This window comes from Eutrigla gurnardus, assembly GCF_963514095.1.
Source record: "Eutrigla gurnardus genome assembly, chromosome: 7".
Lineage (NCBI taxonomy): Eukaryota > Metazoa > Chordata > Actinopteri > Perciformes > Triglidae > Eutrigla > Eutrigla gurnardus.
In genome coordinates this window covers 27784521-27797469 of record NC_139921.1, presented here as the reverse complement: position 1 = coordinate 27797469, position 12949 = coordinate 27784521, and the positions used below count along the sequence as shown (strand labels likewise).

The 12949-nt window shown below is 46.8% G+C and overlaps 1 protein-coding gene across 2 annotated transcripts; it reads left to right on the top strand.

The window, feature by feature from the left end:
- Window positions 1–79: 79 nt before the first annotated feature.
- alms1 (ALMS1 centrosome and basal body associated protein) lies at window positions 80–12074 on the top strand. Of its 2 annotated transcripts, none has more exons than XM_084012755.1 (18): window positions 80–174; window positions 1204–1381; window positions 1692–1812; window positions 1924–3763; window positions 3946–4105; window positions 4334–5470; window positions 5583–5698; window positions 6098–7064; window positions 7246–7356; window positions 8025–8174; window positions 8543–9444; window positions 9797–9914; window positions 9991–10167; window positions 10241–10494; window positions 10666–10819; window positions 10930–10987; window positions 11398–11497; window positions 11593–12074. In XM_084012755.1, the coding sequence occupies exons 1-18, from the start codon at window positions 124–126 to the stop codon at window positions 11638–11640; spliced, it is 6642 nt and encodes a 2213-aa protein (XP_083868881.1). In that variant the 5' UTR covers window positions 80–123; the 3' UTR covers window positions 11641–12074. The 2 variants fall into 2 exon arrangements, with proteins under 2 accessions (XP_083868881.1, XP_083868880.1); XM_084012754.1 differs by having other exon boundaries at window positions 7243–7356.
- The last annotated feature ends 875 nt before the right edge of the window (window positions 12075–12949 follow it).

Genomic DNA, 12949 nt, shown 5'->3' with positions numbered 1-12949 from the left:
TTGCGGAAGGCAAAAAAACACCCTGATGCGCGCGCGGCAGAGAAGAGGAAGATCCCGCCCCCCTCGGTTACGAGTTTCCGGTTTTTTCCCCCCTCTCTACATTTCCTAGCAACGACTTTTTGGATGCGAGCAGCAGGAAGCGCGCTTGATGTGGCGGACATGGAACCCACACGGGTAATTTGCATAACTTTAACACCTTTTCCTGCTTACTTTAAGATTGTTGGGGCGTTTTCAACCGGATACATCTGGCTAGCGTTTAAAGTTACCCAACGCTCACCGTTGTTCATAGCAAGTTAGCCTACCGCTAGCCGCTTAGCTAGGTTGTTTGCTAGCTAACGTCTCCGCTGGACATCAGACAGTTAACCGTTTTAAACGCCGTTGTCATGACAACACATTGCGTCAGCATCGTTAGTTATGATGGTAGCATTTGATGACTGGCTGCTGCTCGGTCGCAAGTTGCTAACGTTAGCAAACGATTGAACGGAGCGTAGTCAACAAGCTAAGAGCAACCTGTTGCCTAGCAAACTTTTCCCTCTGCTTTTTCAACTGTATGTGACGAATACGACAATGTAGCTAATGTAGCTCGTAAAATCACTAATGGGAAAGTTAGTTATTCCCAAGTGCTAGAAAGGTGGGTTGTATTAAATCGACTGCCCCGTAGCGTCATCGATCTGTTTGATGACGACACCGTGAGTGTTTATAAATAGAGCAGTTAATCGATGCAATAACTAGAATGACCGCATACTTGTTCATTAACTGCACCGATGAAGACTAGCAGCAGAAATCCAGCTAAAACGAACAGTTAAGGACGAGACAAACACAAATTGTGTGTGGAAAAATGGCTTATTTGTATAATTATTACCGTCCTATGATGTGTTTACATTATTTTTGTCTGCCATAATTTCCAAGCAAACATTGTGAGGTTATTCCAGTCATGGGAAAGATTACACTGTCAAGTAGCCCAATAACACACACTCAAAGTGAGCAACATAAGGTGTCACATGTACAGCATGTGACACCTTATGTTCTTCAGCCCTCGATTGATAAAAGCTCTCCCAAAAAACTTTAAAGCAGGATACAAATGGAAGAATGGAGATATTGGATAGAGGTTATTGTGAGCAATATAATGAATAAATGTACATTTCCAGATGAGTAGCCCCTCCTTGTTATGTTAATGTGCGTGTTTGGTGATTTGGTTCGCAGACGGTGGCGTCTCCTCAGTTTCCAGCAGACGAAGATCCAAATCAGTCTGTTGGACAAACTTCCGTAAACCAACCGGGAGCTCGAAGTCATAGACATGCCAAGCAGGAGCAGAGGCAGCCCAGACTGGAAACAGGTGGCTGGCAGCTTCAACAGCCTTGGGGGCATTCTTTTCAGCCAGGTATGTATGTTTCTCTCTCTCTCACTTGTTTTGTCACAGTGCTGATTTAGGATTCAATAATTCAGAACAAAATGTTTTGAATCAAAATATAAACTACACTTGTGTGTACATGTACTTTTTTTCTCTTGTGATTTCATGATGTGTGTGTTTCTATGAAAAATCACATTCCGGTTGTTGATAGTCGATCATTCTAGTTATCTAGTTGATAATTCATAATTATAACTTTGGATCTCATGGAAAGTTTGTAGGATTTAAGTTTTAAATCTGTACGATGCCTGTGAATAATATTACATATTTTCTGTACCATCAGCATTTCAGGACAGCAACCTGTCGCCATCCCTTTCACTGTTGCCTGTAAACTCCGGAGTGGAACACAACCTGACGGAGTATTCTTTATTTCAACACAGTGACGATGTTTTTGCCCCTTTAAGGTAAAAAAAAAAAGATTTTAAAAGTGAATCATTTGTTCTGTTAACATTATTTTCTGTAACATGTCATTTGAACGTTCAGAAGTTTCTAATTTAATTATTTTTTTTTTAAAGGGCGTACCCTGACATTTCTATGGCATCAGAAAGATATCACGTTCCACCCCAGGATCGCACCACTCAGGCCTCTGAAGGTGGCTCACTCTCCCAGCACCCTTTAGCCCAGGCGACCATCCTGTCTGAAGGAGAGGACAGCTGCGGCTCTCTGTCCCAGCACAGCTCATCACTTATAGACAGAAGTCGAAGAGAGGAAACCGTTCCCTCCCTACTGATTTCTACCACTGACAGACACCGAGTACAATTCGGAGATGATGCCAGCAGCGAGAAGGACTCAGGGACGCAAACTGACCCTCCACACAAGCCAGTAGGAGAGGCTGCTGAAGATGAGACTTTCTTTCTGAGTAAGGATATTCCTACCCGGCATCTTCTGGACCTCCTTCAGAAAGATATCGGCATGCCAAGCGGCAGCAGTAGTGCTGTTTCCTCTACGTCAGAGATCTCTGTGAAGGCCACTGCGTCTTTTGGCGAATCATCTAAAAGCAATAAAGTTCCAAAACCAGCCCTCGACCAAAACAAAGTTAGAAGAGAAGGTCCTCCGGGTGAAGCTTCTCTTCCCCTGCAGCAGACACAACAACCTGACAAAGATGTATACCCCGACCGATCACGAGAGTTGTCATCCGAGGTCTGTAACATCACCATGGGGTTACGTAGCACTAAACCTGATGACAGTAGTGAAGTGTTACACAGAGAGCTTCTGTCTGAGGTAGAGAGGCGCAGCAGCCGTGAAGATGAATCTCACCGCCAACAGCGGAGAAGTCCTACACCACCTGGTCATTCTCTCACACCATATCCCACAGGCGCATCTCAAGGCAAACCAAGCGTGATGAGAACACATTTGGGTGGCCTTCAATGGACAGGACCGTTTTCAACAGGTGTCCAACGGGGCAGAGAGCAAGACCTCTGGCTCTCAGGGAACCAAACAGGGATCGATGGGTCTTACCTGGGTTTCCTTCCACAGTCTCAGTCCACTCCGGGGTTTTTTAAGGCTCCACCCAAATCCAGTGTCAAGGCTAAATTGGGGCGTCTCTCTGCCGTAGAATCTGATAAAGAGAACTCTCGTCAATCAAACACAGGGATCTCTCCACAGTCAGCTGTTGTGGCTGATGCCTGTCGCCCAGACGCCGCGGAAGCTACGTCTGCAAAAGTCCAGTCTCTCCCAAGTATCGGCTATATGCAGAAAGTAGACGCTTGGAGGGCCAATCAGAGTTCAGGCAAGACTTCACTGTTTCATAGCTTGGCACAGCAAGGATTCTCTGGCATCGCTCCTAAAAAGACAGCTTGTGATGCAGTATCCGACCCCCTGAATCGCATCCTGACTCAGCAGCCTGTTTCAAGTGCTGCCAATCAGAATGTCACACAGAGCTCCTCCACAGCTCCGTCTGGCTCGTCTACAAGAAGAGGGGAGGCGGTGGGCAGCGCTCCTGGTGACAAAGATAACACACCCAGACCGCATGTCTCACCCGTTGGCAGGTCACAGTCCCACTCCGCTCTGAGCACCGTTGTCACGTCGGCCCAGAAAGATCAGCAGAGAGAAAGACCTGCAGAAGAAGACCACAGTCGGACTGAGGGTGATGTACGTCAGCAGCCCAGCGCCACAGTCCAACCCTCGCCTCGCGTCTGCCTCGGCCAGTTCAGTGATGTGTCACTCGATCACGATTTGACACTCTCCAGTTCCCAGGATAGTTATAACAGTGGAATTAAATTAGCGACTTCCATTGGAGCGTCTTCTGTTGTCAGCCTAGAGGTTGATAACTACGCCCCCTACTGGACTTCCAAACTGTCAACGCCACCACCTCTGCACAGGCCACGAGAGCTCAACATTGACGAACGGATCCCGGTAATTTAAATACATTTAAACATGTTCAACTCGTATAGTTGTTGATGCAGATTCAGTCATGAATAAATGCAAATATTTAGCAGTTGCATTTCAGTCGATGTGCACAAGGTGGAAATTTGGGGGGAAAATAATATAGATTTGTATTTCTGATTCTGATGTTTGTGTATTTATTTTTCCTGCAGTTGTATCTCCGTAACCTGGGTATTGACCAGTCTCCCTCAACAATTTTAACTCCATTCACACCCAGAGGGCCAATCAGAGAGCCTGAATTCTCTCCCACTGATCTCTGCACAATCAAAGGATCTGTTGGAACACCGACCAAGAGCACCCAACCCTCTGAAGGTACCGTAGCAACTGATGCTCTTAAGGAAAAAAAACAAAGCTTTTGATCAGTTTTTAATGACCCAATGAAAATTCTATTTAACCCAACATATATAAGGGAAAGTACTTAAAGGCTAAATTAGCTGTAGTTCATTGTATACTGCCTACATATTTGCAGATTGACGATGTTACATCATGCATTTTTGATGCATATGCAATATGATTCACACCCTGTATTGTATTTTTCAGGTGGCAGTCCCCATAAATGTGAGTTTTCCAGGTTGAGTATTCTGTCAGTGGACTCCAGTATATCCATCCCGTTGAGCCTGGACAGTCTTGGTCCAGGTGCATCCATCCCAGAGTGGACCAGGCGGGCTTCTCCTTCTTCCGATACAGAAGCTTTCCAGAGTGAACGCCGACTGGCTCCCTCCTCCCTGCCCGATGAAGACTCTTATCCCTCCACACAGAAACAGCATATGGACAGCAGCTTAACCAGCAGCCAGAATACCATCCAGCAAGGAGACCGGTTTGACTCTGACCTCTCCTTGCCTACGAACGCTAGGTGCGGGGATAGAGACCTGGAGTCTCCCTTGCAGACGAGCTGTGGTTTGGAGCAGAATGCAGAAGACTCCATCGTTAGCTCCAAGGCCTTACTGGAGATCCGTAATCTCCTCTCTCAGGCGGAGAACGTGTTATCTACGGGGTCTTCTGGGAATTCTTCAGCATCCCCTGCAGCACCCCGTCTGCTCTCTGATGACAACATCATCCTCTCACTGAGGAAAAGCAGCAGACTCCAGGACTCCTCGTTCTCCTCCCCTGCTACTGAGGATCCCAGAACGGGATCCTGCCAGCTGTGGGCCAGATCCTCGTCCGACTCCATGCTGACCTCCAAAGAACTGAGGGAAGACTCCATTGGTCAAGAGAGTATGGCTTCATCGGGGCAACCTAATAATGGTGCCACTGCACCAACCACAGGTGCATACGTAAGGCCACAACATGGACCTGTCGGTGGAGGTGCAGGGTCATCCCTCGTCCTCTCCCAGTCAGCCCGGCGGGCAGAGCCCGAGGGCTGCAGTGCTGCTCCGCCTGACAACGCAGTCCCACCACAGCCACCAGTCGTCACGCCTTCACCAGTGTTGAGTACACAGCAGCTCACGTCTTCTCCTACAGACACAGCAGAGGAGGAAACCCCCCCTCTGGGAGGTCCTGCACAGAGCAGCCGCTCCTCCTCCCCCTTCGAGGACATTGATCATGCAGCGATGAGCGATGGGAGCAGTGAGAGCTCACTGGCAGGCAGAGTGGCCAAGTTACTGCAGAGTGAATCTCCGGCCACCATGGTGTCCAGTACACCCAGCATCTCTGACCAGGAGGAGAGCAAAGCCAGAGGTAAGAGGATCGACATGTTTACCTCTTAATCTAGCTATGTTGGCACGGTGGGAGAAAAAGATTAAAGATGATGATAATGATCTGCACAAGCATTGACGTTTCCATGTTTCAGAGTGGATTAAGATGAAGATATCAGGACAGCAGTGTGAACCTCTGGAATTGGACAAAGAAGACAGAAAGCGGATTGAAGAGATCAAGAGAGAGCTGCTGTTAAAAAAACCCATCAAGGTAAAACCACTGAAGAGCATTTTATCAATACACTTCACATCAGGAATCATCTCATTATTATAAAAGCTTAATTTGTGCATTTTCCATAAATGAACTACATGTATAAATAATGTAAATTAACATTACCAAATGTAAATTTTGCCATACATTTGCCTTTTTAACTCATAAAAAGTTGTCATTTTGAAGTCTGCCTCCACTCTCCGGACGGTACAGTTCTCATGCTGGAGGTAACGGGTGTGTTGGAGGCATGGTGTGTCAACGGATGCATGGTTTCATGTTTCCAGTGCAGTTTTGCGGTGCCAAGGGTTTTTCTTTGGATGCTTGTGGAGGGTGAATTAATTCACAGGACCTTACCTAGTCTCACAGTTTGAAGTCTTGTTTTCCACTTCTTCCTTTCAGAGTTGGGGCAGCACGGATACAGAGAGCAGTGCAGCGTCCAGCGTTAGACCCCTAAAGGGGCCGGATCCTCCCCTCGGTGACGCGATCCACCAGCCATCCCAGCCTCTCGAGGTCCTCCGCGTGCCGCTTCAAAACCCTCGGCCGGATCTCGAGGCTCGGATACTTGAGATTGCTGCTAGAGAAGGGGTAACCCTCCCGAGGATAAACTCTCAGCCTCTCACCTCCATCGCCACCCGCAGGCCCTCCACCTCCCCCTCCACATCGCCGGCACCACAGCTGCTCCACCTGGCAGAGCTCTCAGTCGAACACCTCAAAGCTAACGGGCAGCTTCCTCCTATCACAGATGAAGACGATGCATCGGTGTTTGAGCCAAGCAGCAGTCCTGACACCGTAAACCAAAACCTGACCCCTCAATCAGCACCAGGGGATCAGAAGAGGCGAGATGCTGTAGGGGGCCAGTTTGAAGGACCTCCTGCACCATCACAGGGTCTAGGTAGAGGGGGTGTGAACGCTGAAGAGGACTTGACACACTCATTCAGGCCAGATGACGAGTTATCAGTCCAGGACAGCTCTGGTTCTGGTGTTGGTCAGGAAGCCCAACAGGCCACGGGTTCTACCACATCTGAATCCCCAGCCAGGAGAGGTCACGTCTCCCCCAAAGCCACCGATCACAGCTCGGCCACCGATCACCGCTCCAGTCACGCTGATGCTGTGACGGGGCCGCAATGTAGTGAATTTGTTCCCCTCAGACGCTCCTTTTCTGCTGCCAGCAGTCCGGATGAAGGTGTCGGGTTGACCAGTCCACCAGAGTGGTGTGACTCAGGAAAGCCAATGAGACGGTCATCGCTGGGCAGAGCTGAGACTTCCACCGTGGCTCAGGGAAGGATGACCTCCACATCCACACAATCCTTCACACCGAGTCACAGAGTTGTCGTTCCACCAAGACCTTTCACTTCTCAAACACCAGGTAGGCTTTAATGGAACGTACCGGTTTCATGGAATCATAACAATCATTTTATCACGAGGCTACATTTTCTGATCCTGCGTTCTTGGTATAATTAGATCAGATGTCAACGTGGCTTTTTTGTGAAATAATCTGTCGGGTAAAGATGATTATATCTTCTTGTCCACCTTTCCTCTTACAGCAGTGCCTGTTCTGTTACCTTATAAACCCCGCGGCAGTGAGGAGCTTTTCTACGTCCCTCAAACAGAAGCCGATGTCTCCTCCAGCGACACCACCATGGAGAGCACCCACACAGGTACGTTCGTCTCAAATATCGTTTTCTGGAGCAAAGTAGCTCACATTGAACATCGGGTTCCCTCCATGATGTCCACGCCATTATAGTTTGTCTGGGTGTCCCTAAAAGTCAGCCAAATCAAATCAAAACATGGGCCTGGCAGGTAAAACGTGGGGGTTAAAGCGAGGGGAGAATGATCTGCAGGTGCATCGAACTGACATTAAACCCTGCATGAGAGTTTATTTATACAGAAACGGGCTCTATGCATCATCATTGAGTCCTCACCACAGCGGCCGGGTTGCCTGGCTGACAGATTTTAATAGAAAATGTTTTTTTTTTTTTTAAATCATGAAATTAAGGAGTTTATTAAATCCAGGAAATTGAAATGTCAGTTGAATGAGGAGGCTTGGCTCTCTTTTCCCCAGTGCCTGCACAAGTAGCAGCTGGTCTATTGTAACATACACCAGGCAGAGCATTAATTATTCATGTTCACGGGCTCAGTGAGACAAAGGCAGAGCGGGGTCCCAGCAGAGGGAGAGAGGGAGAGAGGCTCCATATCAGTGAACATCTTTTGTTCACTGCGAGCTGAAAAAGTCAGATTTTGTTCATTTTTCTCTCAGAAATGAGCCAAGTGTTGGATTACAGTCTGTGAGGAGCATCGTGATCTAAAAGGCCACATTTCTGCCCAGGGTCCGACGACGCTGTGCCCCCACGCTTCAGCAGCGAGGTCCTCGGACAGCGAGATGCCGGCTTGGACCGCGGAGTCTCCATCAGACACTCGGAGGGCATCTACAGCAAGAGGCTGCACACCTCCAAAATGCACGAGTCCAGACGCCGAGGTATGTGTGTTTGTTAAGGTGGACTGTGTTAATGCACGCAGGAACACGCTTCATCTGTTGAGAAATGTGCTGCGGTATATAAGGGACATTGATATTTGTGTTTGGAGATGCAGAATATTAGATGTTTTAGGAAGAGGTATGAGAGACAGTCGAGAAGATTATTTTTTTAACGCCTTAATGGATGAAATTCAAAATAATATAGTATACATCCGGGTATTCTTGCATACAAACAAATCAACATTACTATCCAGTTGGAACGCACTATTTAGTATGAATAACATGTTAGAAGTGAAGTTGATTAAATTGTTGTTTTAGGTTTGTTTTTCAATGCCTCTCTCTCTCTCTCACCCCCCCTCCCCCCCTCCCAGATGGATCGTCCCAAACTAGTGTGACTCGAACTCCAAAGCAGTCTTCTCAAGTATCGGTTGTCTTTACCGGATTGCCTTTATCGAGCAACCAAGGAGCCTCCAGGAGAGACCAGGGGACCAGCCCAGTGCACTTCCCCAGCTACGATCAGCCAGAGCCCAGTCATGTGACAGTCCAGCCAGTCCATGTGGACTACAACGAGGCGAGCCATCACCGGGACCAAAGCTCTGATCCTCAGGCAGGAGGGGTGCTAGACCAGGAGAGGAGGGCCCCTCACCTCCCTCACCCCGCTGCCCAGCAGAGCAGCACTCTGGACCAGCTGTGGGAGAGGTTCTGTGATGGGTGGAGCCTGGAGGAGTCCCGACCAACCAGCGACAGAGAGGCATCGCTGCTGGAGCGGCTGGAACGACTGTCCCGTCTAATTCACAGCACCAAGGGGGCAAACATGTCGGGACTGGAGGAAGCAGAGCTACGAAGGAGGGGAGGCGATGCCACGGGGAAAGAAAGACATGCGTATCCTGGAGAGGGGAAGAGGAGCGGAGATCGTGAGGCCAGAAAAGAGAGTGAACCTCCCGTCCCTCGTCAGGCCTGGACTCAGAGTCTCCAAGAGGACAGTCGGGACTCCTTCACCTCCAGCTTGTCCCAGAGTCAGCACCTTTGTCCTGCAGACAAAGACGAGTGTGAGACTCTGTCCACCGCGTCTGGCTCCATGTCCACCGTGGACACGGCGCGGCTGATCCGAGCCTTCGGCGCCGATCGAGTCCAGCATCTGAAGAGCAGCTCCAGCCTCAGTAAACTGTACGGCGCCATCAACAGGCAGAAAGAAGGGAGGGAACAGAGGAGAGGCAGAAACGAAGAGCAGCCTCGCGTCGTCACGCTGTCGGAGACCACCGACGAGTCCTCTGTATGTATATCTGCATGTTATTGTTATTGTTTTGAGTGAAGCTTATTTAATTCTGGACGTAAACACATAATCATATTTATCTACCAAGTGCCGTAAACGTGGCTCTTTCACCCTCAAAGTTAGGAAAAAAATCATTGGGGAAGCATTGGAAGTTATGATTTATTTAAAACATAATAAAAACACCAATACATTATTTATAGAGCACTTTTCATAGCACTCATTTATTATTTACAACTTTGCCTTTTTGTATTGACATGTGAACATGTGAGAGCAGAGAATAAAGTGACAAATAGAAAACATATTTTCAGATATTGAGCAGCTCTCTAACGTGTTTGATCTCGTCGGCCTTCAGGTTGCTGCTGATTCTACAACATCAACCAGCACTTACAGCGTCCCGTCACAGCGAGGCCCCTCCAGGACCCGGACGTCCAGGAAGCCCGTCAAACTGGTCAGCAGAGGCATCCAGGCAGGTCGGTGCAGAAGGCACTCGTATTAAAATGTATTCACAGTAACGCTGCAGTCAAAGTAATTCCCCTTTTTGCACAGGTGACCTGGAACTCGTCAGTAACGGGACTCGAAGCCACACCAGAGATGTTGGAACCACGTTCCCGTCTCCTGGTGAAGCCAGGACTTCCAGGCAGATCTCCTCTTCCTCCACCAGCTCAGAGAGACGAAGAGGGGGGCGCTTACCCAAACAGAAGACGCCAAAGACCTTCCCTAAAGGTACATCACGCTGCTCTCACTGTTGTATTTCTGCCTGGATGGATACTGTTTGAACTTCCCCGCTCCTTTCCAGGCGTTTCATGGTTCGTCTCTTCTGACGACCCGAGGTCGGAGGCGAGAAAGGAGAACCGGCCGGAGGAGGAGGAGCAGGAGGAGGAGGGGTCGCCGTGGATGTCGCGTACCGCCTGGTTTGAGCCGTACAGCAGAATCAATCCGTGGAGGGAACCGCTGAGACCGAGACAAGTCCACGAGGACAGGAACCAATATGAACCCGATTTAAATCCAAGAACCAAAACCACGTCTGGCCTGGCACGCATCTCTCTCCAGGTTGGTTTGGTGTTTTCTTTAAAAAAAACATCACCTAACAAGAAACTTTTTGTTGTCTTTTCACAAAAAATGTCGGGTGTCAGTTCTGAGAAGCTTTACCGTCATAAGACGTCATGAAAACTCTTACATTTGACCCTTTTTTGTGATGTTAATCTTTCTTTAACCCTGCAGGAGGCTCTGGAGATGCGTCGTCCAGAGTTCATCTCTCAGTCCCGGTGGAGGATGAAGCGCCTCGCCGTGCAGGCGGAGGAGAGGAAGCTACAGGAAGTCTTCAGCAGAGACGGAGACGTAGCCTTCATCCGGCCCGGAGGACCGAAGCCTGCAGGTACTCTCATATATTACCTCATATTTATGAATGTTCCATGAAGCCCTCTACTGTGTTCATGTATTATTATATTTGTTAAAGTGTACTGATGACTTGTTTTATGTGTCAAGGCTCCGCTCCACTCAGGAGGGCTGTTCCCAGGACTGAGATGATCCAGAGATCCAAACAGTAAGATTCTCATTTTACTTTTATAAAGATCATTTTTATTTCAAAATAGTGACTCCATTATTTTAGCCATAAATGGTATCAATACTTTAGTAACAACACATTTGAGGTGGACTTGATCCGTACGCATTGAATAAGTTAATTAATTAATTAGATGGTATATTGTACCACAGCATTAAATATGACCATTTATACTTGGACTGAAATTCACATTGATATTAGTGTTTTTAAATGTTTAAAAGGAAGTTATGTGTAATGTGAGATATTTTTACATTTATTGGGACACTATTGATTGATATTATACATCCTAACATTTCAACTACAGATGTTAAACCTTTAATACTACAGCTGTTGTATTAAAGGTGAGTATTCTACAGTTTCTGTAAACGTAGTTTTTTTTCTCTCTTCTTCAGGATTTATGAGAGTCTTCCGGAGGTGCAGAGGAGGAGAGAGGAGGAGAGGAGGAAAGCAGTGTATCGATCTTACCGGCTCAACGCTCAACTCTACAACAAGGTACGACACGAACGGCTGCTCTCAGTCACACGCCTGCAAAACCACTAATATTTAGAGTCCATTTAATTTAATCCAGTGAATATTCTGTGTTTCAGAGAATCACGAACCATGTCCTGGGCAGAAGAACGGCAGCTAGGCAGTAATTCAATAGACCAGTGAAATGTTTTTTTACTATTTTAATAACAAAACTACCTGACTGAACTGAAAAAATACTTTTTATTTATTTGTGACCAATTCTTTTTCATTGATATTGGAAACATTATGTCAAAAAGTAGAATTATACTCATTGGATACATATTTACTTTTTCAGACCAGTGGAATGTTTTAATTGGTTTAATCCTGAAAATGTGTTTAAATGATCCTTAATCATTTTTGCTAAATTAAATTTTTACTTCATTACAATGAAGTCTGACAACGAGACACTGGCTTTAATGTCTTTATTGATCGGTTATCAGTTGTGCAGGAAGCCACATGAGGGGAGAAGGTAAGTTGGAGCTGCAGAATGGGAACATCGTCTGTACACATAAATAACATGAATAAATAAACTACAGCTATGGAGATGCCCATGAATTAAATTCATTTTAAAATAAGACTTTAAAAGTTATGACAATACGGTGTAAACAAACATTCTAACAGATCATTAAATTAAAACAATTAGCGTGGATTAACGACTCAAATCCTTTTTTTAAAAACAAGCCGAGGCAAACGTGAAGAGAAACAAAGATTCTTTGGCAAAGATGTTGTTTTTGCTCCAAACGGAGGGTTGGGTCGAAACAAATCAAACATAAGGCAGGCGGACCGCTCATCGACCACGAGGCTCTCTGCAGGTTTAAGGCTCGGACCAAGTTTGGAAACGGCAACGCAATCTCAGCACATGAAGGTAACACACACACACACACACACACACACACTTCTGCAGTTTTGTAATTCAGTAACTCTACCGATAAAACCAACGCGTCATTTACACCAACAATGTAAACGTAGATTTTACACCACGAGTAATAAATACTAAATCCTCTAAATCATATAATGCTTCATCTGAGTTTTCAAATAAAACCCACTCGACAGTAAATCCCTTGAGGTGAATCAGTACGGTTTAAACCATCCTCAACACGTTCTGTCGTTCATCACTGAATCCGTTTTGTTGCCGTTGAAATAAAATGACTGCGACTGCAGGAGTTAATTTTCCCCTCGTGGTTTCTCAGGTCACTCTTCTTTAAATGTGCAAAAAGTCTCCTCGTTGGAACCGCAGTAAAACATATCCGCTACTTTTAAAACAACAAATCGGTATCATTCCTTTAAATCACACAATCCTTCGTTCCCTTTAGACAGTTAAGGTATAAAAAAATGTATAACACGGCAGCTTGGACAGAAACAAAGAGAGCAACAGCTAACGTGCCGGCCGAACAAATAAACCACATCGTGCAGGTTTCCACGCCGAGGCCAAAGAGG